This window comes from Urocitellus parryii, chromosome 8 (assembly GCF_045843805.1).
Source record: "Urocitellus parryii isolate mUroPar1 chromosome 8, mUroPar1.hap1, whole genome shotgun sequence".
NCBI classification, from domain to species: Eukaryota; Metazoa; Chordata; class Mammalia; order Rodentia; family Sciuridae; genus Urocitellus; species Urocitellus parryii.
Genome location: NC_135538.1, coordinates 64,081,411 through 64,102,184, shown reverse-complemented (window position 1 = coordinate 64,102,184; position 20,774 = coordinate 64,081,411). Strand labels below are relative to the sequence as shown.

At 37.0% G+C, this 20,774-nt stretch overlaps 1 protein-coding gene across 1 annotated transcript; it reads right to left on the bottom strand.

The window, feature by feature from the left end:
- Nucleotides 1–3,302: 3,302 nt before the first annotated feature.
- Nucleotides 3,303–4,577, bottom strand: Gpr63 (G protein-coupled receptor 63). The gene has a single exon (XM_026392763.2). It carries the CDS (start codon nucleotides 4,560–4,562, stop codon nucleotides 3,303–3,305), a length of 1,260 nt encoding a protein of 419 aa, XP_026248548.1. The 5' UTR covers nucleotides 4,563–4,577.
- Nucleotides 4,578–20,774: the final 16,197 nt, after the last annotated feature.

Here is a 20,774-nt window from a genome sequence, read left to right as displayed (position 1 = left end):
AATGAATCAAATGCATTCTGTTGTCATATATACCTAATTAAAATAAATAATTTTTTTTAATAAAAGAAGAAAGTAAAGCTAACACTGGCAAGATCCACACTAACACACTTGGCGGCCAATCAGGCACACAGACATAGATTTTCCTCTCAATGTGGATTACCCATGCACTAGGAGATAACAGTTTCCAACACAAAACAATTGTTTTGAGATAAAACAAACAATATTTAAAGGATATTTATACAGGAGTGTTTTTTGGAAGTGTGCCTAGGGACCACCTGAACCACAATCACACAATATGTTCAATATAACAAAAATGTACATTCCTGGGCTCAAATACAGATCCTCTGTGAGATAAGAATCTGTACTGGTCCTCTTGCTTAGAAATATTTAAACACTTTGAAGTTTAAAATATCACTACCAAAGACTGTTTGTGATTTCTCTTGACTTTTCCTTTTGACCACACTATTTAATTATCTCTTTCATACTTCCTATTTATTAGCCAGAAGGAAAAGAAAACAGCATCATATCTGATTATGTCAGTCAGCAGTGATAAGTAGTAGTGGTTTTCCTCCCCTCAAGAAAATATGGGGGAATAAGCAACAAGCAATTTTGCACCTAAATTTATTGAAGGTGCACCATAGTACTTTTTTTTAAAGCTTTCAAAATGTATACATAATATATTTTCAAAGTGATTTGTAAACTGTCATCTGATCAAGATTATCCAGTGTAAAGAGAACGGCATTGTTGTTGCTGAATTCTTACAAAGGCCCCTCACAGTCTTCTCTCAGGAACAATGAGCATCTGAGCAGGCTCTCCTGAGCTCTCAGCAAGGGAGGCACTGCCCACTCAGCAGCACAAAAGCACCTACAGCCTGCTCATCAAACAAGAAGAAAAAACAAAGCCCAGTCAACTCCATCCACAAAATCTCAAGACCTACCAATATGTAAGATGAATACAGATCATGTTGACTTTCCTGAGAGAAAGCTGAATCTCAAATATCTTTACTAATGATATCTTCTTGAAATCCAGTTTATGTTGACAATGGAAAGTAAAATACACATCAACATGCTACTAGTATCTACTGCAGTATTTATGTCCTAAGGAACCCCATGGACAAAAACAATTTTATCTGTGGTTAATATAAGTTAGAAATTAAAGAGGTAGGTGACTATCATCTGAAGATGACCCCACAACATGCTGAATAATATACTTGACTTCCAAAAGAGTTCTTTAACTGGACAGTGAATTCCAACACCGTTGTAATTTCTGAGCAGAGTTTCCCAACATCCTAATTCCTGATACCAAATCACCAGCTTTTAAGATATTCATTTTTAAGAAATAACTAATGAAGTAAAATGTAAAGAAGTAATACTGGATACCAAAGAGTGATGCTGAAATCAGCTGGGCTCTTCAAATAGCTATAGTCTCATATGAAGGGAAAGCACATTGAAGTTGGATAAGACCTTACAGATTCACCTAATCCAACTCTGGTTTTACAATTGAAGAAACAGGCTGATTTTTTCCAATGGCTTACGAAGCATTAAAATTCTGAAAAGATGTTATAAATCCAAGGTTAAATTACCAAGTTATCCCATGATATAGCCAGGAGGCCACATTTTCAGCTCTTATGGCCTAAGTCTGTAGTTCCATCCCAGTTGGCTATTATAAAGTATGCCAGTGGTAACAGGACGTGACCAAAGGCCCTGCATGCACCTGAGGAGACAGATAGTCAGCAAAAGAAAAATAATTTGAAGCCCACAGATCTTCTCTATTAAAACCTGCTCTAGGCTCAGATAAGGATTTATCTTCCTTCTTTGTGGTAGACACCTCTCGGAGTACATTCACAAAGTCTAGCTCTGCTTAGGAGAAGCATTGGGCATCAAAACTGTTTTGCGTGGAACATTTAGAACTAATACAGCTGGACTACTGGAAACCTCCAAACCCACAAGGGCAAGGCCTACATACATCTGTATTTAATTGTTCAATAATTGTTGGTTAGTTATTTACATATCAAAAAGTCACCTTATTGACTTATTTTCATATTTATTTTTATCTTTAGATTTTTAAAATCTGTAAGTGATTTTATGTTTCCTTTTCTACTTTCCAGACTTTGTTACATATTTCTCTTGGTAATTAAAAAAATGAAGCTATTTTTAAAGAAAACATTTTGGTTTTAAAAAAAAATGTAAAGGATATGCAGAGTTCCTTCATGACTATGAAACATTTAAGCTGAATAAAGTGTCTGTATGGTACAGCAAAATAGTACAATCTCAGGATCTCAGCAGATGTTTGGATCCCAGCTTTACCACTAACCTTGCACAGGATTATAGTCCAAGTCATGCTTTCTTCATCTGTAAGAAGTTAAAAATAACATGTACCTTACAGAATGCCATGAGGATAAAATGATGCACAGCGCCTGGCAAATAGTAGGTGCCCGTAAGTGTGGTAATACTCCCTAGTAAGCTTGGTGAGAATCCTTGAGTAAAAGGAATTACCACAGCCTGCACCAGCCATCCCCCCCCAAGTGCATTCCCCTTTGAATCTGCAAGGGGCTCTGTTGCCTCAATTGTTCCCTATTGCTCCAAAGAGTTGCTATTGTGCTTTGAAATTTTTCTACATTTTTGTGTTCTCTCTTTTAAAACTGTACATGCAGATAAAACATTTTTTTAAAAAAACATCTTCCTAGAAATGACAGTGCACATTTCCTGAAGCACAACCTGTCATGTACAAAAACAATTCTGAAAAATATGAATGAATTAATCTGTTCATTGTTTCTTAAAGTGCACCAAAGTAAATAGTAATGACCTTTAAAATGTCACTAACTTCCTTGGGTTATTTTTTAAAATAAAACTAAATATTTATCAACTGAGATGTATGGGTTTTTGGCTCCAATGTAATGGCAAGAAGCAGCAGTGTTGTCCAGAAAAAAAGAATTGATAAATTCAACTAAGCATTCCTTAGCAGCAAACAAAACACTAACAATTCAAGATAACTGCAGGCTCAATAGAGCACAATCCTGATTCCTGCCACAAAAATAAAATCTGTCAATAAAACAAAACAATCTCCGCAATCTAAATCAAGGATTTTTCTTGAACCCTGAAGGTAACATTTATGTTAACTTTCCTATTTTGTATCCTTGGTAACAGGACTATAACAAATTACCATTCTTTCTTTACACTGCACACACACACACACACACACACAACCTATAAAAAAACAATAAAGTTTAAATGGCGAAGCCATGTGAGCAAAGTTCAAAGTCAAGAACAATCATCACCCAAAATGACAGACAGCTCCAATATTCACACCACCGTCCGATGTTCCCCACACACATAGACAGCACTGGGACGTATCCTTCGCCTTGTGTGACCAGGGAGCTGTGGCAGAAACTTGAAGGACTTCGGCATCATGTCCAGGCAGGCGTCATGGAATTTCTTAATCCTCCAGTAGTAGATCAGTGGGTTCAACGCAGACTTGAGGTAGCAGAGCCAGAGTAGCCAGGTGCTTATCTCAAAAAAGTTGTGCTTATAGTAAAAGTGCTTACTGAATGTTGCCACAAGGCTGTAAGTGGTGAATGGAGCCCAGCAGACAATGAAAACAGCAAAAAGAATCAAAATGGTGGTGAAGGCACGTGTTTTAAAGCCCATGTCAATGCTCATCTGGAAGGGTCTCTGTAGACTCATGAGACCCAGTTTGCTGGCCTGGCTTAGGCATATACCTTCTGGATAGCTATGGATCCTCAAGGCATTGTGCCGGAGGGTGTTGAGTATGCCCATAAATGAATACAGTATCACCAGGAAAGGTATGAAGAAAGAAATGAGAGAAATCAAAATCACATAGGCCTGGTAACCGGGATTGGTTGTGTACCCAAAGACACACTGGGGGGCTCGGGAAGGTATCTGCAGGTCAGGGTTTCCTACAGCCAAAGGAAAAGCTACACAAAAAGAAGTTGCCCAAGAAACTGCAATCAGAACCTTAGCCCTATATGGATTTAGCTTATCCTGCCTCTGGACTATAATAAGGAATCTATCAATGCTAATTATGAGTAGGATGGCAACACCTTCTATCACAAACAACCAGAAAAACATAGCTGAAACTCTACAGAAGAATTTCCCAAAAATCCATCTGGTAGTAAGAATAGTTACCAGAGCAAAGGGCATGTTCAGTACTGCAAGCAACATGTCTGCAAAAGCCAGGCTGGCAAGGAGGATGTTAATTGCAGATCGCATGGCAGCTTTTTGGTAAACCATGAGGCAAACAACCAAGTTCCCGAGAAAAGACACAGACAGAATAAATATCATGATAGCAGAAAGGATGATCTGAAGAGGCAAGCTCAGACTCTTGAAAACAGCTGGTGTTGGGGGCACACCTGTGCTATTCACTGTCAAGGAACTGAAACCAGTGGGAGCCATGGTTTCAAAACTGTATCTAAGCAGTGGACCAACGCTGGGAGGCTGGAACAGTGGAGGGGCCGTAATATTCATGTGGGAGTTTTCATAGACTACAAATGTTGTGTTGGATATCCCAGCATGGGACGCAGTCAACACTGCTGAGAAGACCATGGTTTCAGGAAGACAGAGGGTGCAGGCAAAGATGTGTGTGTTCTTCAAGCATTTCAACACAGAACAGCAGTATCAGGTTCCACTGATGGGCTTGGAAACACATTCTGGAAAATGGACAAAGGGTTCCATCTTCCACAGGAGTTCTTCTGCCTGCAAACAAGGCCACAACATGAAAAGTGAGAAATGAGCTTTGTAAATAACATTTGAGTTCTTACCTCATGTAGGATCAGTTTGCTCTTTTTCATACCTTGAAAATATCATTGTTCTGTTGTTTTACTTTGAGTCAACCATGATGGAAATTTCATGGCATTCATATATAAAGTGAAAAGGATCTCAAAATATTATTAACTTTTTTAAAATTTAAAATAATGTTATGCCCTTGCTAGTACACATTGAATTATATGGTTCTCCTAAGAGTACTAATTTTTTAAGAGCTTTAGAGATACACATAGTATTTGGGTTCATTCCAATAAACCCAAACATGCAACTTCTTACCAATTTCTACAATACACAAGTTTTATGTAAGGGGTTTTCTTAATCTATTATCTCACCAACTAATTTTCTTCCTTCTGTGGGTCTTTCCTAGAGAAATAACATTTTACTTAAAAAAAAAAACTTTCTTTAAATCTGTTAGACTTCAATAAACTCTTAAAAGATTGGGAAAAATATACAGAGATTGTAATCAAAATTGTAATTATATGGATATAAAATTAAGTAATTGATTTTTACAGGTAATTGCCAAAATTTCATGTACTTATTTCTTTTTTTTTTTTTTAAAGAGTGAGGAGGGAGGGAGAGAGAGAGAGAGAGAGAGAGAGAATTTTTTAATATTTTATTTCTTAGTTTTCGGCAGACACAACATCTTTGTTTGTATGTGGTGCTGAGGATCGAACCCGGGCCGCGCGCATGCTAGATGGGTGAGCTACCACTTGAGCCACATCCCCAGCCCATGTACTCATTTCTTGACATATGAAAGGTGGGTATTTCACTTGAGAGATCTCAGACCCAACATTATAGCCAAATTATGGGCTCCCTACCATACCTGTATCTATCTATAACCCCCTTTTTTTGTCCAGCACTGTTTTTATGAATAAGAAAACACTGATCTATTTGGTCAGCTTATCAATTTTACTACTTCCTCTCATTTTATAGCTTATTTCTTTGCATCTACTACATTTTATCCATCCTCACATATTCACTGTGAAATGCAAACATTCCTGGACAAGATCCCATGTTTGACCAGTGGCTCTCAAACTTTATAACCAAAAAGGGATCAGTGGGGAGGGACTAAAGTTGTTGAAAGGCTTTTTATCATAATCAGTATAAAAACATATATATCATTAAAAATAAAACTGTGCTTACTACATAAGTCAGCCTCAATATAAGTCTACCTCCTGAGAAAAATTATAAATAAAAAATGTACATCTTAAGTCTAATGTGACACCTTAAGTTGTGTTTAACCAATTGTGTTAAAACACATTTAAAAAATATATACCATCTTTCAGTAGTACACAGTTAAAAACAGTTTCCTCGGGGGTTGAGGGAATATCTCTGTGGTATAGCATGAAGCCTTAAGTTCAATCCCCAGTACCCCCAAAAAATAAAAATTTAAAAACTAAAATGAAACAGTTTCCTGGACTATGTTGAAGAATAAAAACAAACAAAACAAAGAAATGAAACTAAAGCAAAGGTTTAATTTAAAAGGTGCTTTTTTAAAGTTGTTATATTTGTATATGTAGCCATAATGACTTTTCTGCCATTAACCCTCCCATTACTGTAAAAACTTCTAACTCAATTCATTTAGTTAATCATCAAGTATTTATTGAAGAGCTTACTATATTTCAGTCACTGAAGAGAAAATAATTAGAGCACTTGCCTAGTATGCATGAGGCCCTGGAGTCCACCCCCAGCAGCTACCCCCCCAAAAAAGGTAGACTCACAACAAACACTGCATCCCCCAAATCACAATGAATAGACAATTAATGGATTTTTTAAAACAAATTGTGCAAACCCAAAGGACAAGAGGTATGAATAAAAGACACATCTAAAAAATATTTTAAGGCAAAAAGCAAATGGTGTGATGCTTACTAACTTAACAAAGCAGAACAGAAAACAATGTATTCTTAATCCTTTCAAGGAAATATGCTTTGAGGAAGATAGACTGCCCTATAAATCCCAGAGAAGCTGTGGAAATCAGTAACCACAGAAAGTACATGTGGAGCAAAAACTGGAAAGATAACTGAAAATCAAAAAATCAAAAATGATTGAAACCCTACTCCAGGCCTGGGTCTCCTCTCCTCTGAGGCATCATGTGACAGCATCCATCCCCATTCCAGTAGCCCAAGTCTGTGGTAGAACTGAACCTGACAAGCACCAAACTAAGAATTATCAGTGTGGACTGCAAATAAGGAAATCAAGTCACTATTTAGAGAACATTCAGCATGAGAACCTCGCTCCTTTCTTAGAGGATCCAGAGGACACACTGCCTTCATCAAGGCTTCGGGAAACACTTTGGTTGAGAAGATCACCAGAGCATCTTTGAAGATCTCTGCAAGAGCTTTCTCTGCAGGCCAGGAATGACAATGGGCACTATTACCATTTAGAAATGGGGTACTGGGATTGAATGGGGACGACAGTATCACAGAGGGTCACAGGCTGAGTGACAGCATTTATCCAGAGATAAAGTGAGCATGGTTACCATAATGGCAACTGAGTGAAACCTGTAGTCAGAATAGTTTGACTTGCAGAGATCTTTGGTGTTTCTAGAGACCATTAGAAACCTAATAGATCCTACTTAATCTACATAATCAGAAAAGCTAAAAAATAGAAAGATGCAGCCCCTCAATAAATTCTCAAACTTGATCCAATACACAGTCCTATAGCCCTTGAGTAAAAGGAAGCCAGGTCCTCTTAAGGAAGGACCTTGTAACATGGCAACATTTTTTTTTAGTTTTTTTTTATTTGTTCTTTTTGGATATACAGGACAGTAGAATGTATTTGGACATATTATATATACATGGACTATAACTTATTCTAATTAGGATCCCATTCGTGTGGTTGAACATGAGGTGGAGTTACACTGGTCATGTATTCATGTATGAAACAGCCAAATATTTAAACTATAAATCTTCCCCTCAGTCTTCCCCCAAAACACCTGCAGTCAATTACCAGGGTGAATGCACATTGGAGAAAGAGAAAATATTCAGAATTTTGTGGGATTGATGAATATGACTCTGAACTAACACTCATTCCTGGAGTGTATTGTGGTACTGTGTTTCACTATCCTGAGCAGGTGTTTAAAGAAATCACATGATTTATGATTTATGGATTATGGGCTCAGGACCAACTCCCAGTTATCCCAGAATTCATGCCATGGTTATTTTTCCCAGTTTTGAAATATAAAGTTGGTACAGACATAGTCAGCAGATTCTCTCACTGGCTTCTTAATCTGGAGTAAGGCTATAATGGTGTAATGGTCAAATGCAAACCTCTGGAACTACCTCTACCTATGAAAATAACAACCAAAAGCACAATTTCATTCCTATAGGGATAGAAGAGATTAGGATCACCATTGAGGACTTGAAAGATGAAGATCTTGCCAACCACATCTCCATTCAATTTGCCTAATTGATCATGCAAAAAAAATGGACATATTTGGGTACCAGATGTGGTTTCATTGTTGGAGCAAATCAACATATTCTCTGGCATCTGGCACACAACTATTGCTCTATCAAGTTCTGTTTTTTTCTTTATATTTGTTAGCAAAGACTACCTGAAGGATTTTGCTTCCTACTATCCTACTAGGACTCTACCAACTCTCCAACACAGACATAATATAGCCCATAGGGACCTTGATTGCCACTCCATTCCATACACTGCCATGCTATCCAATCATATGCTGACTCAACAGTAAGTAGTAACTTCCCTATATATGTGTGTCAGAGGGTGGAGAAATTCCTTCAAAAATTCAGAGGCACTTGATCTTTGTAAATATTCTATGGATCTAATAATGTCAGGCTATCTCTTACAAAATGTTATCTCCCTCTTCCTATTACTACAAAAAGAGGCATAGAATCTAGCATCTGCTTTTTTTCCCCATTGAGGCAATATACACCTCATTTTGACATTATTCTGACCCATTTATCAAGTAACTTGAAAAGCTTCCAGGTTTGAATAAGACTCAGAAATAGGTCCAGACTGCTATGAAAGCTATTCTTTCACTTGGTCTGTATAATTCAACAGATTCACTGGTGTTTTAATTGTCTGTGGCAGTCAGGGATAATATATAGTAACTGAGAGACACCTTACAGCTGAATCACAGCACAGACATTTAGATTTTCGGAACAAAACTATGCAAGATGAGCACTCCATTTGAACTTGATTTTGCTTGACCTCCAAAGCCATAAAAATTAAGAGTACATCCTGCCGCAGTCCGGCTGCAGCAAAATGACCTGGGGGTGACGAACAACTTGTGTACATTGATACAGCAGGAGTGGGAGCCATGTATTGTAGGACAGGAGGAGTATATATACATTCCACACAGCTTATCCTAATTAACATAAACTAGATACAGCAGTCAACCAATAAGGAATCTCCACACTTAATGGCTCCCTGGCGTTACTTCACAAACCACTCCCTCTGGCAAAATGCCAGGCGCCATCCTAACTTGTTTACAGACCCTAACATTTGCCAGGCGCCATCCTGACTTGTTTACAGACCCTAACACATCCAACACGGTGGCGCTTGCCTGTAATCCCAGCAGCTGGGGAGGCTGAGGGAGGATGATCGTGAGTTCAAAGCCAGCTTCAACAAAAGCAAGGCACTAAGCAACTCAGTGAGACCCTGTCTCTAAATAAAATACAAAATAGGCTGAGGATGTGGCTCAGTGATCCAGTGCCCCTGAGTTCAACCCCTGATTAATAATAATAATAATAATAATAATAATAATAATAATAATATAATGAGTGCACAGGACATTAAACCTTTTTTTTATCCATTCATCTATTTTTTTTATTTTATTATTGGTCGTTCAAAACATTACATAGTTCTTAATACATCATATTACACGGTTTGATTCAAGTGGGTTATGAACTCCCACTTTACCCCGTATACAGATTGCTGTATCACATCAGTTACCCTTCCATTGATTGACATATTGCCTTTCTAGTGTCTGATGTATTCTGCTGTCTGTCCTATTCTCTACTATCCCCCCTCCCCTCCCCTCCCCTCCCCTTTTCTCTCTCTACCCCTTCTACTATAAATCATTTCTTCCATTTGTATTATCTTGTCTTACCCCTCCTTTCCTCTTATATGTCATTTTGTATAACCCTGAGGATCGCCTTCCATTTCCATGCGATTTCCCTTCTCACTCCCTTTCCCTCCCACCTCTCATCCCTGTTTAATGTAAATCTTCTTCTCAAGCTCTTCGTCCCTACCCTGTCCTTGTTTACTCCCCTTATATCAAAGGAGTCATTTGGTATTTGTTTTTTAAAGATTGACTAGCTTCACTTAGCATAATCTGCTCTAATGCCATCCATTTCCCTCCAAATTCTATGATTTTGTCATTTTTTAATGCAGAGTAATACTCCACAGTGTATAAATGCCACATTTTTTTTATCCACTCATCTATTGAAGGGCATCTAGGCTGATTCCACAGTCTTGCTATCGTGAATTGAGCTGCTATGAACATCGATGTAGCAGTGTCCCTGTAGCATGCTCTTATTAGGTCTTTAGGGAATAGACCGAGAAGGGGAATAGCTGGGTCAAATGGTGGTTCCATTCCCAGCTTTCCAAGAAATCTCCATACTGCTTTCCAAATTGGCTGCACCAATTTGTAGTCCCACCAGCAATGAACAAGAGTGCCCTTTTCCCTGCATCCTCTCCAGCACTTATTGTTGTTTGACTTCCTAATGGCTGCCAATCTTACTGGAGTGAGATGGTATCTTAGGGTAGTTTTGATTTGCATTTCTCTGACTGCTAGAGATGGTGAGCATTTTTTCATGTACTTGTTGATTGATTGTATGTCCTCCTCTGAGAAGTGTCTGTTCAGGTCCTTGGCCCATTTATTGATTGGGTTATTTGTTATTGTCTAATTTTTTGAGTTCTTTGTATATTCTGGTTATTAGGGCTCTATCTGAAGTGTGAGGAGTAAAGATTTGTTCCCAGGATGTAGGCTCCCTGTTTATCTCTCTTATTGTTTCTTTTGCTGAGAAAAAACTTTTTAGTTTGAATAAGTCCCATTTGTTGATTCTAGTTGTTAACTCTTGCGCTATGGGTGTCCTATTGAGGAATTTGGAGCCCAATCCCACAGCATGTAGATCATAACCAACTTTTTCTTCTATCAGATGCCGTGTCTCTGATTTAATATCAAGCTCCTTGATCCATTTTGAGTTAACTTTTGTGCATGGCGAGAGATAGGGATTCAGATTCATTTTGATGCAGATGGATTTCCAGTTTTCCCAGCACCATTTGTTGAAGATGCTATCCTTCCTCCATTGCATGCTTTTAGCCCCTTTATCAAATATAAGATAGTTGTAGTTTTGTGGATTGGTTACTGTGTCCTCTATTCTGTACCATTGGTCCACCCGCCTGTTTTGGTACCAGTACCATGCTGTTTTTGTTACTATTGCTCTGTAGTATAGTTTGAAGTCTGGTATCGCTATACCGCCTGATTCACACTTCCTGCTTAGCATTGTTTTTGATATTCTGGGTCTTTTATTATTCCATATGAATTTCATGATTCTTTTATCTATTTCTACAAGATATGCTGTTGGGATTTTGATTGGCATTGCATTGAACTTATAGAGAACTTTTGGTAATATCGCCATTTTGATGATGTTAGTTCTGCCTATCCATGAGCAGGGTAAGTGGAGGTTGTATATGTGAAATCATGCCTGGCAAATCCTATGGGCACAGGTGGGTAATATAAGCAAGTGGCTCAGATTTTCATAACTCCTATTCTTAATACATTGATCCTCTTTTAAACTTAACCTGTAGCATCACTGAGAGGTTTCTTATGACCAGTTAACTAAAGAAGAAAAATCCAGGTCTGATTTAAAAATGGTGTTATACAATATGCTTGCCACTCAAAAGTAAAGAGTGATATGATAGCATGAGGGTTCTCCTTGGGAGCCCTAAAGGACATACAAAGGGAAAAGCTCCAACCAGGCAAGACTTTGACCAATATACCTGGTTGTTCATTTTTTAAAGGAGATACATCAGAGGTGCGTGACTCATGTTTTGGCTGACTGGCCATTTAAAGCACACTGAATAACAATCTCAGAGAAAAGGACTTAATTATCAGGTAGATGACTAAATTTATGGAGCTTAATCAATCTCCTTCTTTAGTCACCCCTGTTCTTCACCAAAGGGCTCATGAACAATATGGCCATGGCAGAAGGGAAGTAGGTTATATATGGGCTCAGCAACATGGACTTCTCACCAAATCCAATCTGGCCACAGTCATTGAGTACTAAATCTAGCAACATTAAGAACCAAAGTTCAACTTATTAGATATGGCATCATGTCCTGGAAACACTAGTCAGGCATCTGGTAGCTTGCTGATTATAAGGATTACTTCCATTATTGGAGACTTTCCTCTTATTAGAATACACCCATATCCTGGGTATTTTTGCAAATTAAACCATCAAGCATAATGTCATCATGTTTATAATATCCTGTGCCTCCTTCATTTCACACAATATCCTGTGTATATCAGAAGAAAGTAGTCAGGAAGCTCATACTAACTGCAATTACACTTTTGGAATAAAGAGCAAGAACTCAAAAACAAAGCATTTAGAATTCTCAGTATTGAGAAGCATAAAGGAACAGACATAGCAAGATATTTAGTACAATGTTTATTCTTAGAGAATGACCTCTTTTCTTCTGAGTTTGGGTAGGAAATATAATGTCAAGAATTGTCTTAAGCTCTTTGAGTTTGTTAGTTATTTAAAATTTCACAGAAACTCTTAGATATTATTGTTATTTTTATAATCAGTATTATAAGGAAGAGAAAACTGTCCCATAGGGAGGTCAAGTAACTTACCTAAGGTCACACAACTAATAATGGGTAAAACTGAGATTTAAACCCAGGAACTCTGCTCTTGACCAATGGCTCTATACTGGTAATACTGAGAATAATGTGCAGAAATGTTACAGGTACAAGAAAAATATAACATCTAGTATTTTTTCATTTACATCACTTATATATTTTCAAAGACATTATTAAATTTAAAAACTAGCTACAATAGATTTAGAAATGTATTTGATTGAGAAATGAATCAAGATTCTGTCTGTATTTTAATGAAGACATTCATCTAAATGCTGGGCTTGATGTCTTGATTACAAATGTCTAGGTCTGCCAAGAAATCTATGACATATGGAATCTAAATATGTACAGGAAATTCAAACACTTTGTGTTTCCAAAAATGAGATTCAATTTAAAAAGAATCTTAACAGTGATTCCCAGTGTAGATGTCACCAATATTATGTGGTACAAATACAATTAAATTCCAAAGTAATAAAATTAGTTTACACATGTGGTCTCTATAATCAGAATGACCACATTTTAAGCATAACCTCATATGAAACAAATTAAGAAAGGGAAATTCTAAAATCCTAATAAAAGTATTTAATAAGTAAAAGGAAAGATTTTAATGCCAATTGTTTCAGTGCCCCCAAAAGATTTCCTGATACTGTGGTGATAGGTAATATAAAGGCCAGCTGTTTTTCAGAGAAGTGTTTCACATGTCCAAGTGCTCAGGAATTCCATAAAACTCTGTGAGGCGGCCCTCAGTCAAAACTGGGAATGCAGAGAGGAGGAGCAAAAAGTAGGACAGCTGCCCTGAACCCCAGTCAACTAAACAGGACCTTTTCCCTCATCTCTTCCCTGTCTCCATTTCTTTAAGATGCTTTTCCTCTCCTCCTTTCTCTTCTTTCCCCCTTTGCTCCCCACTTTTCCTTTTTGCTGCATGATCTTATTCTGAGCCTTGAAGTTTTCAAAATCAAACTCCATTTCCAGTCTGAGATATGAGACCACCCTTAGATCCACATACATGCTGGAGTATACTGACTTTGCCAGTCCTGTCACTGCATCTCTGTCCCCTCTAGGAGAACCTTGCTAGCCTTCTCTTGGCAGTTTAGAAGGTCAAGGTTACAAATAAGATGGATTGTGGCCTACATCCTAAGAGTACAAGCTACATGCAGAGTCTAACTGCCTGTTTTCTCTAGCATGGTTCAGGTTGACATTCTTACAAAAGGGATGGGAGCATTACACTACAGACCATACCCTTAGAAATAAAGTCATTATGTAAAAGTCTATCTTGATGTTAAAATTCATCAGGTTGCGTGTGTGTGTGTGTGTGTTTTGTGCGTGTGTGTGTGTATGAGTGTGCGTGTGTGAGTAAATTTTTTTTAAATCCTTTCATGGCTCCATAGATATGTTCTCTTTATATGTAGTTTGATTTAAATCATTTCCTGTATTTTTCTCTTCCTTTCAAACCCACGGTAACCCACTAATATTTAAAACCTATCAAATTACACAAATGCTAAGAAAATATCACCTAAGAATGGCCCACTTCAAGTCTTTCCTAACTTTATCTTACTATAAGGATTTCAAAAGCACTTTAGAGAAAAAATGTTAGTCAAAGTTGTGGCCCTTCTATTTACTTACTGAAATATTCAGGCAAGACAATAAACTTCTCTGATTTTCAAACATCCTCATCTCAAAAATGCAGAGGAATGAGAAGCTGTGCTCCATCTGTGTACAATGTATTAAAATGCACTCTACTGTCATTTATAACTAATCAGAACAAATTTAAAAATAAATTTATAAAAAATACAAATATGAAACCACACCATAAGATGGCTGAGATAATTAAAGTAGATTACAAACTACAAAGTGCTATCAAAATAAAACATAATAGCTAAAATCTTGTACAGCATTTCAACTATTTATGCGATTAATATCTTTACTGTAAATAAATGGTGTGCCTAAAACTGGTGCAACTTTTTGAAGGGTAACCAGGCAATACTTTTCTTCAACATTAAAAAACAATTTAAATATTGTCTAGAATTTTATACTACACAAACAATGGCACAATTAGATAAAGATGTTGTCCACAGCATTAGTTCATAGTAAAAAAACTAAACCTCCTTTAAATGCTCATCAATGAGATAAAAGTTAAATAAATTGTTGTTGTAGGGGCATAGTAGGAATGGCATGCAGCTATCACGAACAGGATAATGTACAGAACTGATAGCAGGAAATGTACATCATACACTAAGTGAATAACATTTACTTGAAGAATAACATAACATATGATCCATTGTTGTATATGTACATGTGCATTTATAATGTGTATATGCATGCATGCATATATGCATATGTACATAAACAGCAAAATATTCACCAATTTGTCAAAAAAGATTTCTTTCCTGATATCAAACTAAGGAAGCAAAATATGTTTTCCATATTTATTTCTAGTTTTGTAGATTTTTTTTCAAATTAAACAAATGCTGATCTGTATTACTCTGTCACACTTTTCTTGTTTCCTGTGTGAAATTCCTCTAGGATGTAGGCCACAATCCATCTTATTTGTAACCTATCAACCCTATCATAAAGTTATGCACTAAAACAAAAAAAGCGCTATGTACTCTAAACATAGTTAAAATGCAATCAGCAACCATGTATTTGTATCTCCCTCCCTTCAACCATTGAGACCAGAGTGAGAAGCAAACCAGAGACTGAAGATCTTCTCTATAATCAAGTTTCTCAGGGCTCCCAGTAGAGACCTCTGTCTGTTACCTTCTCCAGTCCCAGCACAACACCTCTAAACCAATGTGTTCATTGAACATGTTCTGAAGTCTGACCTTTATCCCAGCTGCTGGAAAGGATCCAGCAGCACCACCTTGAAACAAATGCTTCTCTCTAATTCTTCTGCCCTTCAATAAGCAAAGTGAACACATAGTGGACTGCTTATAAAGAACAGAAGAGGACTATAAGAATAGCTCCCAAGTGTACAGTAGATTCATTACTGTAGTAGACTAAAACAGGAAAGATTCGAAATACTGTCTTTACTCAAACTCTCCACTTTTGTGTTGAACACAGTAGAAACCTAAGAGAAAGGAGAGTTCTTATCTAAGCTTAGGGAGCATCTCTCATTCCTGGCCAGATGCCAGGAGAAGAAGAATTGTCACACGATTGTCCACCTCTATTATCTGCCACTCTTAGCCATGAATTATTTTACTTAGCCCTCAAGGCTTACTCCCTCTGTCACCATCTTTCCTCTGATTCAAGAATGAAAGTAACCAGAAAACTAACAGAGAAGAAAGAAGATAAATCATACCAAATCCCTATTCATTGCCTACATCAGACCCTTACCATGTCTAAAGATTATAATTAGCAAAAGGGAAAGGTCAGCAAAGGACACAGGAGAGAAGCAAATATACTGCAAGTGTTCTGAATTCTGGAAATAAAGCAGCAGCTCAAATTTCATCTTTATTTCATTAAAATCAAAAGCAATCACTTTCATTGGGCATCTTGTTTTACAATTTTAAAAAATAGCTAACAAATATATTTACATTGCTAAAGTAATATCCACAATTTTTTCAGTTGAATTCTGTTATTCCTTCACTTATCCATAAGTACAGTAAAAGGAAGTTTTGAATAAACTAATCAAAAAAATAATGTGCAATGATAGAGTAGAGTGGGATGGGGTAGAGGAGGGTTGGTTTAAAGTTATTTAATTTATTTAATTAATTACTTTATCTTTGATGCTGGAGATTGAACCCAGGGCCTTGCACATGCTAAGCACATGTTCTGCCACTGAGCTATCCTCCAGCCCTTATTGTTTTTGTATTTGTTTGTTTTAAATAAAAATAAAATCTTTATTGTGTCAGATTTTCACTGATTTCTAAGGTATATTCAACTTGAAACCTGTGCTAAATAAAGCTTATGGGAAAAAATGCTCTGTGCATATTTTCAACATGAACTACATAGACAATAGTCTATAACACAGTTTCATTCCTAATATATTTCTAATTTCAGTCACAAAAGAGAAAAAATTTTCTAATAGTTCAAAGGAACATTCAGTTTTTCCATGGACATTTTAAAAATTAAATTATTAAGCAAGATGATTTATTTGCATTCATGTAAGTCTTTCCAACAAATACTAAGAGGAAATTAAATGTTAGCAAGGGCTGTTTCAAAGGAGAATATCCTAAGTGACTTCTGATGGCAATTAAAACTGAAACTCAAGTGGGAAGAAAGGTCAGCATTTAATAGAAAAGTAAACTAATTATAATTAAAAACTAGTAAAATGTACTTTTTAAGTGGCTAATACAAGATTAACCTGAAACCTTTCTAGAAATGCAAAACGAAAAAAAAAAAAAAAGTGCTCCGTGGGTGATGAGTTTTGCTCATATTCCCTTTGTTGTCTATTTCTATGTCTTATTCTGTGGCTCACATTCACTAGGTCATTGTTCTGTTGAGGATCTTTTCCTGCCTCAAACTATTACTAGCCAAAAAGCAGCTGATTTCATTTCATCAGCTTTTAATAATTCACAGACCATTACTCACAACCATTGACATTTCTCATGGTGATGTTTGACTGCAAATTCAACACATGGTAGGAAATATCAAGTTTTATGAGATGATGAGTTCTAAATCTTAAGACAAATTATAAGCCAGTCTGCATCTCTAACTGCTCTTTTAAAACTTGAATATCTCCTTCTATCATCTTAGTTTATTTTCCATTGCTGTCACAGAATACTCCGGACAGAGTGATCTATAAAGGAAACTGGCTTATGTTGGCTCCCAGTTCTGGAGTAGCCACTCTAAGCTGTGTATGCCCCAGGAAGCTGGGCAGTTCAAGGACATGGTTCAAGCAAGGGGCTTCAACTCATGGTGGAAAGTGGAAAGGCAAGCAGGCCCATGAAAGAGAGAGACTAAACACAAACTCATAGGTTACCAATCCAGTGCCACAGGAGTGCAAACTCACTCCCTCCCACAAAATAGCACTCATCCCTCTACCAGCATACAAAACCAGTGACTGAGTATTGTGAATTTTACCTCTTAAGAAATTCTTTAACTGTTTTTCCTCCGTCTTACTGCTAAGACTATGTCCCTAGGTAAAAGTCTCCAAAATGGTGTTGCTTCATTAAGGGAAGCCTTACCCTCCTTGTTTAAATACATCTATCAAACTATACCAGTGAATCTTTTTTTTTTTTTTTTTTTGTAAATCACAATCCGAATCTTGTTAACACATTCATAGATTCCCATCAACTACAGCAATGGTGGTATGTGTACACACATATATACAAAATCTTCATCAACTGAGGGATCCAACATACTTATAATTGACAAGAATTCAGAACTGAGGGGTGTGGAAGAATGATCACCTAAAAAACGTATCAGAAAATATGAAGAATGTACATGTGGTTGGGAAATGCCTCCCCCCTCTTTTCTTTCCCAGATTACAACATGCTCACCTGTTTTAATGTTTGTTACTAGCACCCATTCTCCCATCATCTAGAAGAATAGGGCCCCTGGGCCATGGAGGTACTCATGTGAACAAGGGCTCCATCTCCATGCAGTGACTAGTGTGGGGATTGGCCATGATACCTGCTGGTCCCTCTCTAGAGAGCCTTCCATACTTGTTAGGTCATGTTAGGACGTGTTAAATAAGATGTTAGGTCACCCTTACATCTTCTTTAACACGTCACTCTCTCCAGGAATCCTTCTCAATGCTTCATCTTGGAGGAAGTACCCTCTCTCTGCTCCAAGTGTACTCTATGTACCCCTTCTGGTTAGCACTATGTTGTGGTGACACTATCTACCCAGGGATAAGGCACCAGTTAGAAAGTTGCCTAGGTCTGTAACTAAGGCCAGGTGGTGACTGATGCTTTTTAAAAGCCCAGCATTCTGGGATTCCTTTAAATTAAAAATATTGTGTAAATATGAGTCTTTATCTAACCAGTATGTTTATCCATTGATAGGGATTAACTGAACACTAACAGTAGGCAGGTAGGATTTGGCTGGAGGAGGTGGATCCCTGGGGGAATGCCCAGGAGGAATGGGGCCAGCTGTCTATGGGCTAAGACCACTGAAACAGTGAGACCCAAATAAACTTTTCCTCCTAAAATTGTTCTTATCAGCTCTTTTGGTCACAGCAGTGAAAAAGCTGATTAAAACAAACAGAATACAATATTAGATCATAAAATGGTATAAAATGCTACACATACACTGCATACACTGTAACTTTTTTTTATTTTTTGGCAGTACAGGGGATTGAACCCAGGAGTTCCTCAGTTCCCCAAGTTACCTCAGCAACTTGTGCCACCACACCCTGCCTACTGTAAATACACCATACACACAAACACACACACATACAGACTGAAGAGAAACAATGTTGAAACAATGATGGTTGGCATGTGTTATTTTCCTTTTTTTTTCAAACATGTTTCATGTGCTTTTGTAGATGTATATATGTATTTTGTAGTACTAAGGATTAAACCCAGGGCGTTCCGTTACTGAACCACATCCCCAGCCATTTTTATTTTTATTATTTTTTTAAATTTTGAGACAGAGTATCCTAAACTGCCCAGGCTTGCCTTGAACTTGCAATCTTTCTGCCTCAGCCTCCCCAGTCTCTGGGATTGCAGGTATGAACAACCACGCCCAGCTGCTTTTATATTTTTATGAGAAAGTAAAAATAATTAACTTGAGTCACAGGAATATTTTCAATGTGTTTGAAAGAAAGAATAAAACCATGCCTTAAGGAAATTACAATACATTAAACCCTAACTATATAAGAATATTCTTTATAGCTGAGTGAGTGACTCAGCTAACACTGAGCAGAACTGAGTTAGGAGGGTCTCTGGCTAAGATGTTTTCAGGTGTCAAACCTCTATAGCTCTACTTACAAATTCACTGCTATTCTAGCCTAAGGAAAAGTAAAAGGCTATGACTTGTTTCAACTTGCCAGTAAGTTGAGACACACTGTTCTCAATAATAATGAGAGTCCAGCTACAGAAATGGAGTTGGTCATACCTGTGCTCTGCAATAGTGTTTGAATATGTATTCCAATGCTAAGATATTGGAGAAATTCAAGGAAAGTATAAAAAATATTTTCTCATTGATTTGTTCACATTCTCACTTGTTCTTAGGTTCAGAAAATACTGGGGAAATGCAAATAACCTTTATATCATGTTTTCTTATGAACTGATTCTTCATAAATAACCAATTTACAGGTGAACACAGTAAATTGAGTTTAAATCAGTTATGGAATATTTTTGATCCAACTTAAATATATTGTCTCCATAGTTTAGAATGGCATCTATATATTAGAATCTGAGAGGTAAACCAAGTAATATATATTTTTTAAACCTTTTGTTTTGTGATAATTGTAGATTCACATGCAGTTTTAAGAAATAATATTCATATCTTATTTATCCAATTTCCCCAAGAGTCTTACTAAACTATATAAAATATCACAACCAAGATACTGACAATGGACAGTCCAGACACAGTTCTACACTGAAAGGATCACACTTGTTGCCCTTTTAAGGACACACACCCTTCCATCCTACTCCCCCATCACCCTTGTCCCCTGACAACCATTGATATAATCTATTATCTGACTCTACAATTCTATCATTTTAAGAATTTAATATGATCATACAGTATGTAATCTTTTGGGATTGACATTTTTACTCAGCATAATTCTGTTGAGATTCATTCAAGCTGTTTTATTCATCAGTAGTTGTTCCTATTTCTTGCTGAATAATAATACATAGATCAACAACTTTTTAACCATTTGCCCACTGGGAGACATTGTTTCCAGCTTTTGTAAACAATATACAAAGCTTCTGTGAACAACTATATATGAATTTTGGTGTAATTATAAGTTTTCTTTTCTCTGGATAAATGCCTAAGAGTTCAATTGCTGGATCATTAGGTAACTGCATGTTTAATGTTTAATTTTATTAGAAACTGCCAAACTGTTTTCCAGAATAGCTGTACTACTTTACATTGTATGAGCGATTCAGTTTCTCCATGTTCTCACTAGCATTTAGAATTGCCTGTTTTTTAATTTTAGCCATCATGGCAGATGAGCAGTAAGAACTCATCAGGGCCTGGCCTAGAGGTATATGCTTGTAATCCCAGAGATTCAAGAGGCTGAGGCAGAAGGATCATGTTCAAGAACAGCCTGA